This window comes from Tachyglossus aculeatus, chromosome 15 (genome assembly GCF_015852505.1).
Source record: "Tachyglossus aculeatus isolate mTacAcu1 chromosome 15, mTacAcu1.pri, whole genome shotgun sequence".
NCBI classification, from domain to species: Eukaryota; Metazoa; Chordata; class Mammalia; order Monotremata; family Tachyglossidae; genus Tachyglossus; species Tachyglossus aculeatus.
The window spans coordinates 17,185,512-17,205,196 of NC_052080.1; the positions used below are offsets into that span (position 1 = coordinate 17,185,512).

Below are 19,685 nucleotides of genomic sequence, written 5' to 3' on the forward strand. Positions count from 1 at the left end.
ACTGTGAGCCTCACATGGGACAGAGACTGTATCCACCCCAGAGCTCAGTAGAGTGCCTGGCACATACTAAGTGCTTAACAAACATCACTATCATTATTATTATTGAATGAATGAATGAAAGATGAGTTTCCTGGCGTTTCCTTCGCTTTCCTTGCAGGGGTGGCAAGAGGAACTGGATTATTACCCGACAGTTTCAGGTGATGAAATCTATTTCGGAGGTGACACTGAAGCCCAATTTAGCAACCTCAATCTGGAGCGCCGTGTTTTTCTTTACTGTTTTGCAAAATGGCTCTGGGATACTCTGACTGAATATCTACAGTTGAGATGCGCAGGGACTTCTTGCCAAATACTCTTTTGAATTCATTTCCATTTGGAACAGGTGTTTAGAGTAGGTGGGAAGTAACTTTAAGTGCCTCATTGTTTCTAAATTACACACTGCTCTCAGCAAAGAACAGGTCCTCTTCAATGAAATCATTATTCCTCACACTAAGGCACCAGTGCTTGTTGTGGAGGAAGACTGTGGGTTTCCGACCAAATGGAAAAGGGAGAAGCAGTGTGGCCTAATGGAAAGAGCCTAGGCCTGTGAGTCAGAGGATGTGAGTTCTAAACCCAGCTCCACCACTTGTCTTCTGTGTGACCTTGGGCAAGCCACTTCATTGCTCTGGTCCTCTGTTCCCTTATCTGTAAAATGGGGATTAAGACTGTGAGCCCCATGTGGGAAATGGACTGTAACCAAATGGGTATTTTGTACCTACCTCAGTACTTAGGGCAGTATCTGGCACACAGTAAGCACTTAACAAATGCCATTAAAGAATTACAGAAAGTGAGTTGTTGTCTAGGGCTTCAGAAAATGCATTGACTGCCTTCCAGGAGCTTCCATTTTTATAAATGCAAAATGGACATCAATCTACAGTAATTATTGAGCACTTACTGTGTGCAGAGCACTGCACTAAGTACTTGGAAGAATACAATGCAACAGAGTTGGTAGACACATTTCCCATCCATATGGAGCTTACAATCTAAAGGGGGAGTTTACATTCTAAAGGGGGATCTTAGAGCCTAGAAGGGAAATATACAGTCTAGGCTAATAAACTACAGTGTAGCTTACAGCTAGATTACACATCTCTCTAAGAGCATTCAAGGACAGCTGACTGGATGGTGCATGAATCTTAAAAATGTCCCTTTTTATATGGAGAGTTAGCTGCAAGTTGAAGCCTTCCCTCTGGCCTTCTGGGCACTAGTGACCCTGCAGAAATGCCCATCTGGCATTGGTTCTGCAGGTCCACACTTTCACAATGAACTGTCTTGCCACTGGATCTGGTCTGGAAGACAAAGCATCTCCTGGATGGCTTCCATTTCTACTTAAAGTAGGGCCTCCTCGCCCTACCTTCCTTCCTGGCTGATCTGGGGATGCTGATTCCATCTCCCGCAATAATAACTATGGAATTTGTTAAGTGCTTACTATGTGCCAAGCACTGTTCTAACCAATGGGGTAGATACAAGGTTATCAGGTGGGATGCAGTCCCTGTTCCATGTGGGGCTCACAGTCTTCATCCCCATTTTACAGACAAGAGAACTGAGGCACAGAGAAGGGGAGTGACTTGTCCCGGGTCACACAACTGACAAAGGGCAGAGCCAAGACTAGAACCCAGGTCCTTCTGGCTTCCAAACCTGTGCTTTAACCACCATGCCACTTTGCAGGTAGTTTGTGAAAAAAACAGGACAATCCCATGGAGAAACCGAGGCACTGATTTGGAATTTCTGTCCATAGCACCACTCCACTCCAGAATTTGCCCCCAACCTTTTGAGAGAACAGCTACTAGCTGTTCTACATTTTGTGGGGATTTCTTACTGCCATAAAACACATCTATATTTCCCCACACTCTCACTGAAGTATACACCTATTGCAGAAATTTTTTTTTTGTATTAATGTCTGTCTCCCCCTCTAGACTGTAAGCTTGCTGTGGGCAGGAAAAGTGTCTGCTTACTGTTATATTGTACTCTCCCAAGCACATAGTACAGTGCTCTACACACAGTCAGTGCTCAGTAAATACAACTGAATGAATTGAACGAATGAATCCTCTCTATTCAACTTGTATGGGGGTGGTGGGGGTCCAATGGGAAAAAAAGCCCCTCCCTAACAGGCCCCATTCTGGTAGCAGTGATAATTATTAAGCGCCTACTGGGTGCAGGGCACTGTACAAAGGGCTGGGAGAGAAGAAAAGTGAGAATTAGATTCTATCCCTATCCCTGGGGGGTTGAAAGTTAACGAGTTGGGGCATGGGCAGACATAGGCTTTATCACACTGGGCATGTTGGAAAATCCCTTTCCCAGCTGGCCAAAGGAAGGAAGGCCCAAGAGATTAAATTCAGATTAACAGCAGTGCAGGCATGAAAGCCCAGAGATCAAGGCAGGCCAGAAAACAACCAGCCACAATCCTAGTCTCAGTTTTGTCCGGCTCTTGTATTTTCACAACAAAATTTCAGGCCCAATTTCCAACTGCTAAAACTAGTCAGCAGTTTCATTCATTCATTCAGTTGTGCATATTGAGCGCTTACTGTGCGCAAAGCACTGAACTAGGCTTTTGGGAGAGTACAATTTAACAATAAGCGGACACATTCCCTGCCCACAATGAGTTTATGTTCCTCTAGGCTGGGAGCACCTTCCGGGAAAGTACCATGTCTACCAAATCTGTTATGCTGACCTCTCCCAAGTGCTTAGTACAGTGCTCTGCACACAGTAAGTACTCGATAAATACCATGGATGGACTGATGAGGCAGCAAGCTACATTGTCAGGAGAAGCCACATGGCCTAGTGGATTGAGCACGGGGCTGGGCATCAGAGAACCTGTGGCTCCGCCACTTGTTTGCTGCATGAACTTAGGCAAGTCATTTCACTTTTCTGTGCCTCAGTTGCCTCATCTGCAAAATGGGGATTAAGACAGTGAGCCCTACATGGGACAGGGACTGCACCCAACCTGATTAGCTTTTCTCTACCCCAGTGCTTAGTCCAGTGCCTGGCATATAGTACGCATTTAACAAATACCATTAAAAATAATAAAATATAAAAAGGGGGACAATGTCGAGGTGGTAGTAGAAATAGTAATAGTATGTACTAAGTGCTTTCTGGGAGCACAGCAGTTTACTAAGCGCTGGAAAAGAACCAGATATGGCCATTAGCCCTCCTGAGCGAACAATCTAAGAATACCAAACAGGAAGAAAGACTGTCACCAAACACAGAAGGAGCGGTGAAACAAAAGAACACTATAGTAACGTAAAAGACAAGGACAAAAAAACAAAATAGAAAACAAAACGAAAAAATTAAGGTGTTCTCTGGTCACTTCTATTTGACCTCATAAACCCCAAAGAGTGCAGAAAGGAAAACTCAAACCTGTCAGAAAGGTGACCCTTCCCTGCGAGGAGGGATCGCTTATTATCAACAGGTCAAGAAGCAGTTTGGCCTAGTGGATAGAACATGAGTCAGAGGACTTGTGTTCTAATAATAATAATGATGGCATTTATTAAGCACTTACTACACTGTTCTAAGCACTGGGGAGGTTACAAGGTGATCAGGTTGTCCCACGGGGGACTCACAGTCTTAATCCCCATTTTACAGATGAGGTAACTGAGGCACGGAGAAGTTAAGTGACTTACCCAAAGTCACACAGCTGACAACTGGTGGAGCCGGAATTTGAACCCCTGACCTCTGACTCCAAAGCCCGTGCTCTTTCCACTGAGCCACGCCCGCTCCCCCACTTGTCTGCTGTGTGACCCTGGGTAAGTCAATTGACTTCTCTGGGCCTCCGTTCCCTCCTCTGCAAAATGGGGATTAATGAGGCTCATGGTGGACGTGGACTGTGTCGCACCTGATTAGCTTGTACCTACCTGAGTGTCTGGTACATAAAAAGCTCTTAACAAAGACCATATTAGAGAAAAGAAAAGTCACCCTCAAAGTACGTTCCTTTCATGATACTTGAATGAAGGTGCTGTCGGGGAGGGCCGGCCCATCGTGCCAGCGCCAGCCTCAGGGGTTTACCTCACTCCAAATGACCCACTTTGCCAACTTTTTTGGAACGGAATGTGGTGTTGCAGTTGGGATGGGCCAGGAAGGGTAGAACCAGCGCCCCTAAGGAACCAGTTAGACTGGACCCGAGAGAATCACCAGCCCCGCCGCAAACAACGCCTGCGTGGGGTTGGATCGCCAAACTGGGACGCCCAGAACGGGGCGATCACATCCCTCTGGAAGGGAGAAGGATGCATTTCTCAAGCCGAGAGGACGTTAATCCTCTAGCCCATTCGGATTACTAATTAGGGAAGACGATCCCAGAGGGAGGGACATAGGAAACCACTCTTGCAGAATAGGGAAATCCATCTGAACACAGGGAGCTGGGAAGTCAGGTAGGAGTAGCTTCTGGGGGTAATCCCAAAGCCAAAACACATGGGGCTACAAGGTTCCCCCCCACCAGCTCTCCCATCTCTTCTTTTAACTAAATGGAGATGGGTGAAGTGCAAACTGCTTGAAGGGTGAAAGGCAGAGAGATCGCTCAGGAATCTGAGTCCTAGATTTTTTTGGTGGGGGGCAGTGCTGCGGTCACCCCCTCCTCCTGCTCCACCTCTGGCCTCTGCATGAGCCGGAAGGGCATCCATGATGGTTTGGAGGGGCCTGGCTTCGATCCTATCCCTTTTCTCCACTCGGCTGCTCCTTGCTTTAATTGGATCAGGTTGTCCATTGGGAATGAGTCTACAACTGTACCTCACTCTTTTGTTTTTTTTTTCTTCATGGTATTTGTTAAGCCCTTACTATGTGCTAGCCACTGTACTAAGCGCTGAAGTAGAAGCAAGCTAATCGGGTTGGACAGTCTTAACGCCTATTTGACAGATGAGGTAACTGAGGAACAGAAAAATTAAGTGATTTGACCAAAATCCCTCAGCAGGCAAGTAGGGGAGCCAGGATTAGAACCCAGGTCCTCGGACTGCCAGGCCTGGGCGCTTTCCACTAGGCAACACTGTGTCTCTCTTGTCTCTCTTGCTGGGAAACTCGCTCACAAGAGGTCTCTCTCCTGCCTGGAACGCTCTCCATTCTTCAAACCTGGCAACCCATCACTCTACCGATCGTCAAAGGCCTTACGACATCATATCTTCTCCAGGAAGCCTTCCGTGACTAATCTCTCATCTCCCCACCCTATTTTCCCTCCCATGTGTCACGAAGGAACTTGAGTCCTCATCCCCTAAGGACTCAGATACTCACCTACCCCCTCTCCCTGCAACACTTCTGTACATAGTTTTACACTTGTTTTTTTCCCCATCCCCTACTTTATTTTACTGTCTCCCTGCTAGCCTGTAAGCTCCTCAAGAGCAAGGATCGTGTCTACTACCTCCAATGTAGTAGAGGGGCTTAGTACAAAGTAAGCACTCCATAAATACTACTGATTGAACTGACACTTGCCCTTAAATGCTAAGGATGAATCAAGATCTCTTCTAACCAGTAATAACAATAATGGTGGTATTTGTTAAGTGCCTACTATGTGCCAGGCACTGTACTAAGCGCTGGGGTGGATACAACTAGTGAAGGAATAGGTTCAAGGAACACCTAAAACTTCCGGTCAGCCTTTCCTTGACAGTGTTGCATAAGGTGCGAAAGAGGAATTTCTGGTTTAAAAGTTGGTGGGATTCTCTGCGTTTCCTGAGCAACAAGGACAACAAAAACCCTCCACACTCAGGACTGGATAATCACCGACAACTAACGAGTCCCTTAAAAGGGTCAGGAGTTACTCCCAATGCCAAAGAACAGATCTAGCCCAGTGCAAATTCAATAGCAGAAAGATTAAAAAAAGGTCAGCAGGGCACGCAAAAGGCCCAGCCTAAGGGATGCTTGGAAAAACAGCCTTAACCACTCTGAAACCATATCCCGCACTACCCAGAATGCCCCAACCTCGGCCAAAAACGCCAATGTGACATTTCTATTTATGCCCAGTTTGCTTTCTTCGCAAATTGAGGTTTTACTGCTTTGCTCCATGGTGCTGAGTTCTGCATTTTCAAAAGGCAGGAACAATTTGCTTGTGGCCAAAATTATGACTCTTCAAGAAGTGAAGAAGCGACACACCTAAGGCTAGATTTAAAAAAAAAAAGAAATTTAAAAACCTGTCACGTGATCACCGCTCTGGCCCTCCACCAATATTTGCTGACACACCATATGAAATTATGTGTCGAGTTCTGTTTGCCTATTGTAGTTTACCTGCTTTCTCTCTCTCTATCTCTCTCTAAGGTAGCAACTTGATCTCCAGGGCCTCAAGCTAAGTCGTTATGACCAGGGAAGGAAACAAGGTCCACAATCAGACTAGGAGGAGCCTTTGTGAGAAATTTATTGCAGCCCAAACGTACCTGGCTGAAATGTTTCCTCAACCCCAAAGCACAAAGCCGTCCTGACCCTAAAGGGCTCTTTATCGTTGTTGCCAGTAACCACAAGCATGCAAATTCAGCAAGTCTCCTTAGGAGGAGGCAAACTGCGTTGGTCACACAACTGGGTGGGGCTGGCTGGGAGATGAAAGGCTCCTTCTTAAATAGAACCACGGAAATAGGTGGGGAGGTGGATATCTAGATGCAGAGAGATCGCAGGCCTTCAATTACGAAGATGACACTGCCCGTTTGGGAGGCCCAGAGTGGGGCTGAAAAGGCAGAGGGTGAAAGATATTCCCTTCCACACTGTGCATATATACATATCCAGCGCTCAGTACAGGAACATAGTGAGCGCTTAACCAATACCATCCTCATCATAAACATAGTGCTTTACTGAGCCATTGCCTCTATCCCTCTTTACCAGTTGGGATCCCAATTGTCACACAGTAATAACAATAATTGTGGCATCTGTTAAGCACCTACTGTGTGCCAGGCAATATACTAACCGCTGGGGTGGATACTAGCAAATCGGGTTGGACACAGAGCCTGTCCCACGTGGGACTCGCAGTCTCATTCCCCATTTTACAGATGAAGGAACTGAGGCCCAGAGAAGTGAAGTGATTTGCTCCAAGGCCTCATGGCAGACAAGTGGCAAGGTCTGGATTAGAACCCATGACTATTATAGTATCGTAACTGCTAGGCTCTGCATACAGTAGGCACTTAATAAATACTAAGAATAATAATTATGGTATTTGCTAAGCATTTATTATGTGCCAGGCACGGTACTAGAGAAGCAGCATGGCTCAGTGAAAAGAGCGTGGGCTTGAGAGTGAGAGGTCATGGGTTCGAATCCAGAATCCACCACTTGTCAGTTGTGTGACCTTGGGCAAGCCACTTAACTACTCTGTGCCTCAGTTACCTCATCTGTAAAATGGGGATTAAGACTGTGAGCCCCCCGTGGGACAGCAACTGTGTCCAACCTGATTAACCTGTAACTACCCCAGTGCTCAGAACAGTGCTTGGCACATAGTAAGTGCTTAACGAGTACCTAGTATATATAAAAGACTGGACACTAATGACAACTTTGAAGATCTATCGCTCGATATGCAGCTTATTACTGCTGTCACCATGCTTTGTCCATCTATCTGCCAAAACTCAAGCTGGCCTTTTGGAGCCAATTTATGATTTCTTCATCTACGGGATGCAGTGTTTCCTGGGCAATAGAATTCAGTGATGGTATCAATTTCTGAAATGCCAGCAATGATCTCTATCTGTGTTTAGAGTTCCCTGGGTTTAGACTGGAATCATCTCTCCTCTTCAGATGTCTTACATGGGTTGGGTTGTATCTGCTGAATGATTAAAAGTCATTTGCATGCCTTCTTGGGAGGTTTACAGAAGGGAATGGGAAAAGAGGAAAGGAAGGCCTAGTCAGGGAAGGCTTCTAGGTGGAGGTGGTGCCTTCAATGAGGCTTTGAAGGTGGGGAAAGTGATCATCTGTCTGATATGAAGAGTTAGGGTGCTCCAGGCCAGAGGCAGGACGTGGGTGGTGGCGAGATAGACAAAACTGAGGACCAGTAAGTAGGGTGGCATTATAAGAGGAGTGAAGCGTGCGGGCTGGGTTGTAGTACGAAAGCACGGAGGTGAGGTTAGAGGGGGCAAGATGAATGAGCCCTTTAAAGCTGATTGTAAGGAGTTTCTGTTTTAATGGGCAACCAATGCAGGTTCTGGAGAAGGGGGGAAACATGAACAGAACAAAATGATCCAGGCAGCAGAGTGAATTGTGGACTCCAGTGGGGAGAGGCAGGAGTCAAGGAGGTCACCTTGAAGGCTGATGCAGTAGTCAAGGCGGGATAGGATAAGTTGATGGAAATGAAGACAGGGCTTTGTCGCTCAATCCTGCTCTAATTTACTTAAAACAGTCTGAAGAGTCCATTTTCCACAGTCACAGGAGCCACTACTTCACTGTTTGACACTGAATAAGTCTAAGAAGTAGTGTGGTGGGGAGAGAAATGGTGGATGTAGAAGGCTCCCTTTCTCTACCTCACAACAGCAACAGCGCTCCTTCACTGTATAGTGAAAGGCTTTCAATAGCCTGTGACTATCCATATAATGTGTTGTTTCTGAATGTCATTACCTTCACCAGTATTCAGGGACCGAGAAGTTCCCACCCCTTTTTTTAAAAAAAAAATTATATTTGTTGAGCGCTTACTATGTCCCGGGGTACTAAGCCCTGGGGTAGATACAAGCTAATCAGGTTGCACACCACCCCTGTCTCACATGGGGCTCAAAGTCTTAATCCCCATTTTACAGGTGAGGTAACAGAAGCACAGAGCAGTACAGTGACTTGCTGAAGATCACACCGCAAACAAGTGGCAGAGCCAGGATTAGAACCCAGCTCCTTCTGACTCCCAGATCAGTGTTCTATCCACTAGGCCTTGCTGCTTTTCTCTTTGGAGCTACTCAGATGCTAAAACATGATCTAGATACAGAAGGAGGCTTCCAAGTCTCTCCACCAATGAGGATGGTCCGCAACTGAGCCAAAAATTAAAGAAAAGGGGCCCAGGGGTTCCCTAATTTAGCAGAGTTAGGCTCTCTCTCCCTAGAACTCCAAGAGGCCACGACTCCAAACCTGAACTGTTCCAGGACAAGGAAAACAAACTGAAGCCCAAAGATAGGTCGCTTCAGGTGGAGGGCCCAGCTAGCCACGCTCCTGGAAATACGTTGGCCTGGAAATGAATCGCAGGATGGCCGCTTTTGGATTTGGGGGGCTCCCTTGTCCTCCCCCTGGGGCCCAGGGTGACCGGCAAGCTACAAGCCGGTGGCCCGGCCCTGGCCATGACTCTTCCACCCGCCCGAACTCATCCCTGAGGGCCCATTTCAGTTTTTTCCTCTGTAAATCTGGATAATGAGACACATGCTTCCCCATTTCTCAGGAGGCGGCCAAAAGGATTGATCAAAGACCGCATTAATGTGTGTCAAGGGCTTTGAAGATTAAACACGCTGCTCAAGTGCCAGTCTAGAGAGCCCAGTGGATGCAGAAACTGCTTGTGTGGCAGAAAGGTTAATTCCAGAAGGTTCTCTCCTAGACCAGGGGTCATCAACAGCAGCAGGGGGTAAGAGGGGGAGTCATCGTATGAGCCCTGTCAGGTCCTTAGAAGCACCGCAGGGGGATAGCCACTTTGGCAGAAGAGGGGCTAGCTGATGGGAACACAAACCCTGAATAAAAAACTAGCTGTGCCAAGGTAGCTAAAATGGTAAGCTTTCCGCGATGCCTTGCACTCAGTTGATGCTCAATAAATAAGGAGAAGCAGTGTGGCTTAGTGGATAGAGCATGAGCCTGGGCATCAGAAGGACCTCGATTCTAATCCTGTAACTCCACCATTTGTCTGCTGTGTGATCTTGGGCAAGTCGCTTCACTTCTCTGTGCTTCAGTCACTTCATTGAAAAAATGGGGATTAAGACTGTGAGCCCCAAGTGAGACAGGGACTGTGTTCAACTTGATTAGCTTGTATCTACCCCAGCGCTTAGTACGTTACCTGGCATATAGTAAATGATTAATGAATACCATTGAAAAAAGAAAAACTGTGGTATTTCTTAAGCACTTAGCATTTACCAAGGCTGTGCTAAACTACAGTACAATCAGATTAGACATAGCCCCGGTTCAACATGGGGCTAGCAGGCTAAGGCGGAAGGAGAACAGAGATTTAGTTGCCATTTTACAGATGAGGTCACTGAGGTGCAGGAAAATGAAGTGCCTAGCCTAGGGCCAAACAGCAGGGAAGGGGCAGAGCCGGGAGTAGAAGCCAATTCTCCTGATTCCTGAATCCAAAGCAGCTATTTGTGGGCAGAAATTGTTATATTGTAGTCACCAGTGCTCTGCACACAGTAAGCACACAATACATTTGATTGATTGACTGATGAAGCAAATGCCTTCCGCAGAAAAGAGACACTAACTCACTAACTCTGTTTTCGGTACTTCAAGTGTAAAACTTTACTACTTTGAAATGCGATTAACCGGACTTTTAAAAGTCCCAGAAAACAAACTTCTGGGAAAATCAGACTGAAACCTGGTGGCCCCTCTTCTTGGGGCTAACCAAGCTGGCCCCAATTTCAGCTCCGAAGCCCAATTCTGAAAACCCGGAGAGGAAAGACCCGGTAGGTAGTCGGAAATGGGATCCCTTCATAGCTTTGAAGCTCAATATCGGGTCTCCCGGAGTCGCTGCTGAGCCCCTAACCAGTACTACAACCTGAGTCACCTGACACGGCTACAGTCTGAATGTCATAACTGTGATGGCAACTGGCATGGTCCCCTCCCCGCCCCCATCAAATACGACGGAACGGCATCCCTGACATTTCAGGAACCAAAATTGGGAGAAGGAATTTTTTCCAGTGATCGATCAATCCATCGATGGTATTTATTGAGTGCTTGCTATGTGCACAGCACTGTAAAAAGAGCTGGGGAGAGGACCATACAACAGAATTAGTAGAACCATTCCCTGTCCACAACAAGCTTACAGTCTAGAGGTGGAGGGATAGTGGCTTGCGCCCAGCTGACTTAGCTGCGTGGAGAAAATCCCCCTGCCATGAAGGTCAGAATTGGAAGCAGAGGATAGGGTGGGGAGTATCAGCACTTGGGCTGGGATACACTTTATAGCATCAGCTCAGACCCAAATGAAGGTGTTTTTCTGCTTCGTGTTTCTAAAGAATCCTTCTAGGTAGAGCCAACCAGTGTCAAACCATTATCCTCCAAATCAGATAAGTGTAGTCTGTGGATAAGGCAAACTTCAGTAAAGGAAAAACAGATACCCTTTTACCAGGCCATTTCTGATCTCTCATCTTAACATCAGAACTCTAGCCGGGGCAGGCAGAGGAGGACCAGAACGCAGGGTGACAATCTCACCTTTCTGTATTTCAAACAGGTAGGCAGAGTGGTTGGCAAAACCACCTCCTGTGCCCTCTGAACCATTCAAATCTCAATATAAATACATTTATTTATATTACTGTCCATCTCCCCCTCTAGACTGGAAGCCTGTTGAGGGCAAGGAACATATCTACCAATTCTCTTGTATCATACTCTCCGAAGAGCTTAGTACAGTGCATACACACACTAAGAGCTCGATAAATACCACTGACTGAATGAGAAACCAGGAAGTCACCGCCCAGATCTCTCCAGCTCCTGCCTCCATGGAAAATGCCCTATGGACCACCTCTCCAAAACCCATCTGCCTACCATCGATTAACAGTCTGAGTTCTTACAAAAGGAAAAAAAATCAGCAAAGGCTTGATCAGGGAACAGCCACTGGGTTCTAATCACTGTGAGAGCTACTAGAATCTCCAATTCTCTTTCTCAGGCTTAAAACAGACAAGGCCCTTTGGTGAAGGCACGATGGGATTCTTCCTAACTGCGACAGGGACTCTGTCCAACCCTATTATCTCGCATTTACCCCAGCGCTTACAACAGTGGCTGACACATAGTAAGTGCTTAACAAATACCAACATTATTATTATTATTCCTTCACAGTTTTACACTGCACCCAAGTTGTTTACCTGGCAATCTGGTGAACAAAGGGCCTCAATTCTTCAGGCTCGTAGGCTCGAGCAAAAGCCCAGCAGACATAGCAGGCAGCATCTCGCACGTTGGAACCTACGCTGCACGCTCCCCGCTTCTCATCATACGTGAGCGCTTTCAGGATTACAGGAACCACTGGAGAAAGAGGAAAAAAAACCCCAAATGTTAGATTCCTGAATGTACCATCATAAAGTGGCTTTACTATTATTAATAATAATAATAATGGCATTTGTTAAGCACTTATTATGTGCCAGGCACTGTACTAAGTGCTGGGGTGGATACAGGCAAATCAGGTTGGACACAGTCTCTGTCCCGCACAGGGCTCACGGTCTTTATCCCCATTTTACAGATGAGGAAACTGAGACGCAGTGAAGAAAAGTGGCTTGTCCAAGGCCACACAGCAGAAAAGTGGCAGAGCCAGGAGAAGAACCTATGACCTTCTGACTCCAAGACTCACACTCTATCCACTATCCCATACTGCTCCTCATTTTGTTTACAAAACAAAAAAACCCACACTGCTTATAAAACAGCACTGCCAGCTTATACATTTAGGTGGGTTAATTGGGCAGCATGGCTTGGTGGATAGAGCACAGGCTTGGGAGTCAGAGGGTCATGGGTTCTGATCCCGACTCCACAACTGCGGAACCTGATGATCTTGGATCTACCCGAACTCTTAATGCAGTGCTTGGCACATAGTAAGCCCTTATCAAATACCACAACTAAAGGAGGGTCTGCCTTTACCCAACTTAGGCCTCTGGCAGGCAGCTGAAATGCAGTGTCCCTAGAATCGCCTCACCAACACAGTAAAAGTGGCTTCGTCACAGTCCTGCAACAGGACTGTGGCCCTCCACGGTGGGGCCTGAGGCCTCTAATGTCAAATAGAGAGGGATTTAGGGGGCCTCCTGCCATGGGACCCTTTAGGGTGGAGCCTGCGGCCCCTCGCCTCAGCCAGGGAGAGCGTGAGGGGGCCCCCACTGTGGCTCACTGCACTGGGATCTAGGCCTGCCATGTTTGACCCCCAAAATCAGATCAGCAAAGCCTCCCTCAGAGCCTGTGCAACTCACCAGTCAGTCTGGGGTAGGGGGATGAGAGAGAAGACAGAGCTGGCTAGAGGGTGGATATTTTGCCCTCGAGCACACCTGACCACGGGCACATGCGGCCTGGTCATATGACTGTCCTCGCACTACCACCACAACAACAAAAAAAAACCAGGAGCTTGAACACACAGGGAGCAATTCCTTTTCCCAGACAGCCGCTCCCTACAGGGAACATTTCTGGAAAAGCCAAGAAAGGTGCAATCCCTTAGGTCAATAAACAGGAAGCTCTGTCTGACTAGGCTGGGGGGCTTCTAATTGTGGAATTTATTAAGAGCTTACTACTGTCAAGCACTGCTTGAAGCTTTGGGAAAGATATGAGATCATCAGGTCACACACAGAGCCTGTCCCACCCAGAGCCCATGGTCCAAAAAGGAGGGGGAACAGGTACTGAATCACCATTTTACAGATGGGATAACTGAGGCACAGAGAAGTTAAGTGACTTGCCCAAGGTCACAGAGTGGGCGCATGGCGGAGCCAGGATTAGACCCCAGTTCATCTGACTTCCAGGCCTGTGCTCTTTCCATTCAGTTATGCTGCTCCTTATCACTCCTATTTATAGTAATACTAGTAATAATAATTTGCAGTATTTGTTAGGCACTCACAATGTGCCAAGCATTGGACTAAGCCCTCGGGTAGATATAAGGGATCTGTCCAATTAGACACAGTCTCTGCTCCATGTGGGGTCTCAGCTTAAGGGGGAGGGACAACAGGTATTTTTTCCCCATTTTTCAGAGGAGGAAACTGAGGCCCAGACAAGTTAAGAGACTTGTCCAAGGTCACAGGAAGCGAATAGCAGAGCCGGGATTAGAAAACAAGGAAAAGCATGTGCCACCTTCTGCCAACCCTGGAAAATTCAGATGGGGAAATGGTGTATAAATGAACAGCACCCAGATCCCAATTCAGCAACTTTCGGAGATAAGGAGGCCGGCCCAGAGACAGCTCTGAACAGAAACCTTTCACATGATTCCAATTACACCCTCCAAATGTGTGTCGAGTAGAGAAGATTCCCCAGAGGGCTTCCTTTTGGCAACTCGAAGACCAGCAATATAATTTAAACACACTCCTCTCCAGACAGCATGTCATTTATTCAGATCCAATTGCCTACAGAAACAACAGCCTCCAGGTGAAACAGAAGTCGCTTAACTCTGAAATCTCCATTCCCCGTTCTGGGCAGCACTATTCCACAAATGCCAGTCTCCTGCCGACCCAGGAGTACCTGGGAGCGAGATTTTTGCAGAGACTAGCCTTCCTCGATTCCTGCCCCAAGAAATGTGCCAACTGGCTGAACGGTGATGCCCCTCATTTGAAAAGCACCTGGGAGTCAGAGGACCTGGGTTCTAACCCAGGCTCCAGAGACTGTCTGTGTGACCTTGGGCAAGGCACTTAACTTCTCTCGCCCTCAGTTCCCTCATCTGTAAAATGGGGATTCAGAGTGTGAGCCCCGTGGACTATGTCCGATCTGATTAGCTTGTATCTACCCCAGTACCCAGCACATAGTAAGCACTTATCCCATATCATTTTAAAAAAAAACAAAACAAAAGAAAAACGGAGCAATGCCATCAAGTAAAGTGTCATGGAAGAAAGAGCCCAGGCTCAGGAGTCAGAAGACCTGAGTTCTGATCCCGGCTCTTTCATTTTTCTGCTGTGTGTTCCTATGCAATCCCTTCACTTCCTTGGGCCTCAATTACCTCATCTGTAAAATGGAGATTAACACCTACTCTCTCCCACCTAAGACTGTGGGCCCCAGTGGGACAAGGACTACATCCAACCTAATATTATTTTAACTACCCCAGTGCTTAGTAGAGTGTTTGCCACATGGTGAGAGCTTAACAAATACCAAGCTAATAACCACCAAATCTGAAAACCCCTCACAATTCCCACACACGGAAGTTTGGTTTCTGTCAGTTGCTTCAAGTTAAAACAGGTCTGAGGTGCCAGGAAACCCCACGAGTCGAATGTTCAATTTCCTTTAGCAACTGAGCTGGCTGAGAGAGAAGAGCGAAACAGCTAACAGCACTTCCTTCTAAGCAATCCATCAAGCTCCGGGGCCTGACCAGCTCCGCAAACACCCAACCTCACAGGAACTGCAAGTATCAGCCATTTGCAGAATTTTCTTTTTCAACCCCGAAAAAAGCAGAAGTCCAAAAAAATGCAGACTAACTGGCTCCCAAAATGCAAAGTTCTCTTGAGAGGAAAACACTTAGACTCCTGGCTCCACAGACCCGAGAATTCCCAAAAGAACTTTTGGGGAAAAGACCCTGCTGCCAATCTCTGCCAGGAGTGATTACTTTCCCCAAGGATGACTATTACTAGCTCAGCTCCACCTTCTCTTTTTGCTTACAGTTCTCTAGACTGTATCCTGGGTGTGGGCAAGGAACGTGTCTACCAACTCTAGTATACTGTACTCACCCAAGAGCTTAGGACAGTGCTCTGCACATAGCAAGTGCTTATAAATACCAATGATTGATTAAATGTCCAAATGCCGGGACCCAGGATGACCCCGAGGAAGAAAGTGAGCAAAAAATTCATTATTTGTTCCAGATATATACTATGCTGTGTGGCAATAGATTAATATCACGATGCACGAGGATGCAATATCACGATGCAATATCACGAGGGTAGGGAAAAAATTCAACCATACAGATCCTGATTATTTCCAATTTAAGAAAGAAAAGGTATGAAATGATAATTCACAGGTGCTAATATACTTAGATCTGTGATCAATGATATTTGATATTCACCCCAAATCCTAACCCCACAGCACTTGCCTATATATCTTTAAATCACATATTATACATTTCTTATTCATTTAAAAGGTAGGGGTCTGTCCCCCACCTCTAGACTCTAAGCTCGTTATGGGCAGGGAACGTGCCTGATAATATTTTTATGGCATTTATTAAGCGCTTACTATGTGCAAAGCACTGTTCTAAGTGTTGATCTACTGTATTGTACTCATCCAAGCACTTAGTATAATGCTCTGCACAAGGGAGCACTCAATAAATACCACTGATCGATTGAGGCTTATCCTTGGAAAGTGATTGCAGTATCCCAGCATTCCTGCCCATACCCAAGCTAAAGGGCATTTCAGTAATTGCCTTTATGGTGACAGTTTTCAGAGTCCTCAGCTTGACGCTGTTTAACGGAGACACAAATCCACCCAGCGGATGTGTGTTTTTCCTTGTTTAGATGCAGGCTCAGCATTTGAAGCTCTAGGTCTTCAAACGGCAAGGGGCATTTGACCATGCTCTTTTTTTAAGTCACTTGCATGGCTTACTTGCCAGGTGAAAGTAGAAGTGTGGGTTGGATGAACAGAAAGGAACATGGGGGGGCTTAGAGTTGGGGCACGGGCAATGGCCAAAGGGGAACCAGTTTCAAAAGGAAGGAGTAGATTAATGGCACCATCCAGAGTTTCAGCCCTTCAGGCCAATTACCGAATACACCCCCCACCCCCACCGGCGCCAATCGGTTCCCACAAAGAGGCCACCTGAAAAATGTCTCTGTTTTCAGAAGCTCTTTTAAAGTTCTCATAACACAGTTGATCTTATAACCACCCACCCTGATCCGAAAGTCACATTTTTCCATTTCATCCCGTCTTCAATAACTCTAATAATAATAAGAAGAATGATGGTATTTGTTAAGCACTTACTATGTGTCAAGCCCTGGGGTCTATACAAGCTAATCAGGTTGGACACAGTCCCTGCCTCACATGGGGCTCACAGTCTTAATCCCCAACATATAGATGAGGTAACTGAGGTACAGAGAAGGGAATGACTTGCACAAGGTCACTCAGCAGACAAGCGGTAAAGCCAGGATTAGAATCCTGATCCTTTGGACTCCCGGGCCCATCTCTATCCACTAGGCCAAACTGCTTCTCTACCTCTACCTGTGCATCTCTCTCATTTCCATGCTGGGACCAGACAATTTCCATTCTCATTAACAAGGCCTTCTATTACACACCTTTTGGTCCAACATCCCATGTGCCTTCTTAAATAATCACCCAACAGACTCTGTTCTCAATCAATTATACTTATGGAGTGCTTACTGTGTGCAGTGCACTGTCCTAAACGCTTGGGAGGCTACAACAGGACTGAGTCAGTAGACACATTCCTTGCTCATGTGTCCGTGCTGTGCAGCTCTCTTAGTCGGGCACAGAGATCAGACTTGGGGAGTCAGTCATGATTGTTTCCTGGCAATTAGAATCAGAGGATGTCCATCGTTAACAATAAGCTCTTGTCTTTGATCCACAAAGTAATCATAATTTGTTATTTATTTTCACTACCAAATGCCATCACCACAGTGAAGCAGGGGACTTTCAAGGGAGGTAAGAGACTTGAGTTCGATCAAAAAGGGGAGGGGAAGGAATATAAAATCTTAAAAAATAAAAAGTAAGGAATCCATTTCGTTAGATTTAAAGACACTGGTAAGGCAGATTTTTACCTATAATATAATTTAGTGAACTCCCTCCCCCCTCAAAAAAAATGTGGGTTAATTTGATCAATAAAAGAATTCGAAGACAGTTTTCCAGATCCAGTACTGCACTCTTATGTAAATCAGTGCAAGTCCTTACTTTAAAATCATACTTTCCTGAATGGCAGAGAGTCAGTGCTGGATTCGGTTCCCTGAACTGTCGACCAAAAAATTCAATCGACTTTAGCTGTAGCCTAGAGGTATTAATAAGCACCTGTTACACTCCACCCTACCTAACTTAACAACGTAACTGCAGGTTGCAACACAACACTTCATCAAGCCTTGGGAAAACAGAAAAAGGACTCTTTCCTTCTCTTTACCCACAGTGCATTGTGTTCAGAGACTAGAAAAACGCTTCAGGTTATTTCCTTAAGCAAAGGGTGCCAAATATTCTTAGAATCTTATGTTTGTGGCTCAGCGAGATACCTAAATACAGGCATTAGTGAAGACCCCTAGATATAAGCTCACTGTGGGAGGGGATCATGTCCACCTACTGCCATTTCTCTTGAATTTCTGAATGTATCCTGTAGCTCATTTCTCCCCTCAAGAGAGGGGTGAGCAAATTTAGTCAACAACTGTCAGAGGGAAGGTATTTTCTTTATTTGTCTGTTTGCCTTTTGTGATGGTACTTTGGTATTTTGGTGTTTGTTAAGCACTTACTATATGCCGGCACCACACTAAGCACTGGGTTTGATACAAAGTAATCAGGTTGGACACAGTCTATGTTCCATAAGGGGCCCCTCAGTCTTAATCCCCAATTTTTTTTCCACAGATGGAGTAACTAAGGCCTAGAGAAATGAAGTGACTAGCTCAAGCCCCAACAGCAAACAAGTGGCAGAGTCAGGAATAGAACCCAGGTCCTCTGATTCCAAGGCTCATACCTCTACAGGAAACTCCTCAAATGGAATACTAACGACCTAGCCCGTTCCTAAGAATCAAAAAACAGTGTGGCTTAGTGGAAAGAGCAGGGACCTGGGAGTCTGAACAATCTGGGTTCTAATCCTGCCTCTACCACGTCTGCTCTGTGACTCTGGGCACATAGTAAGTCCTTAACAAGTACCATGTTTTTGTTATTAATATTACCACAGGTCAGAAATGAAATATAAGGATAGATCTGGCCTTTCCCATTTTATACAGCAAGCGTCTTTTAAAGAGAATACACAGACAGACTACAAGGACCTAGAAGATGATGCTTCTTTGACTAAATACAAAGAAATCTGAGCCCGGTACCAAAGTCCCTATTAATTCCCATTTCAAATTTCCCAGCAAAGCCATGCCCTAGATCAAACGTGGAGTAGCCGTGCTGCGGGACGACTCTTACGTGACGAAGTTGACTCTGTTCTCGAGTTTTGGAAAAAAGGACACGAGGAAGAGCGTCTGGCTCCAAGTAAAGCACATTAAAATGATAATTGTAATAACACATTGCTCCAAGCCTCTCTCACCCTAAGATCTCAGAGCACCCCGTAAGCGTTCATTAATTTCCCTGACGGCCCTGAGGTAAGTTTTAGTAGCCTATCTTACTGGTGAGGCCACTGAGGCCCAGACAGACTAATGGCCTGAGGAAACAGAACAGAGGCGGCAATCAAGGTCAGGCTGTGACCTTGATGACCACATGGCCCAGTCTCTCCATCTGCTTCAGAATCATCTGGGGCTCCCAAAGGATTGAAAGGCCTCATACATACAGGTGTGAATATCTAACCTCCAGGGAAGGAACAGCTCATTTCCCTCTCTCCCATGCGAGCCCCCCATGAAACACAGGGACTGTGTTTGACCTGATTATCTTGTATCTACCCCAGCTATCAGCATTGTGCTTGGCACAGAGAAAGCACATAATAATAATAATAATTGTGGTATTTGTGACAAGGACTGTTTTAAGCGCTGGGGAGATACAAGATAATCAGGTTGGACACAGTCTCTGTCCCACATGGGGGCTCACAGTCTTATTAACCCCCTTTTTCCAAATGAGGTAACTGAGGCCCAAAGAAGTGAAGTGACTTGCCCAAGGTCACACAGCAGACACGTGGCTGAGTTGGGATTAGAAGTCACCTCCTCTGACCCCCAAGCCTGTGCTCTTTCCACTAGGCCACACTGCTTCCCTACCATTATTACCACTTAAAATACCATGATTATTACTAATCAATCAACAATATTTATTGA

At 46.1% G+C, this 19,685-nt stretch overlaps 1 protein-coding gene across 1 annotated transcript in view; it reads right to left on the reverse strand.

Annotated features, from left to right (window-relative positions):
* TBCD (tubulin folding cofactor D) overlaps positions 1 to 19,685 on the reverse strand; it is a 211,256-nt gene that overhangs the window by 86,839 nt on the left and 104,732 nt on the right. Inside the window, exon 14 of the mRNA XM_038757410.1 lies at positions 11,943 to 12,099. Coding sequence (XP_038613338.1) covers positions 11,943 to 12,099 — 157 coding nt within the window. The remainder of the gene's footprint in view (positions 1 to 11,942; positions 12,100 to 19,685) is intronic.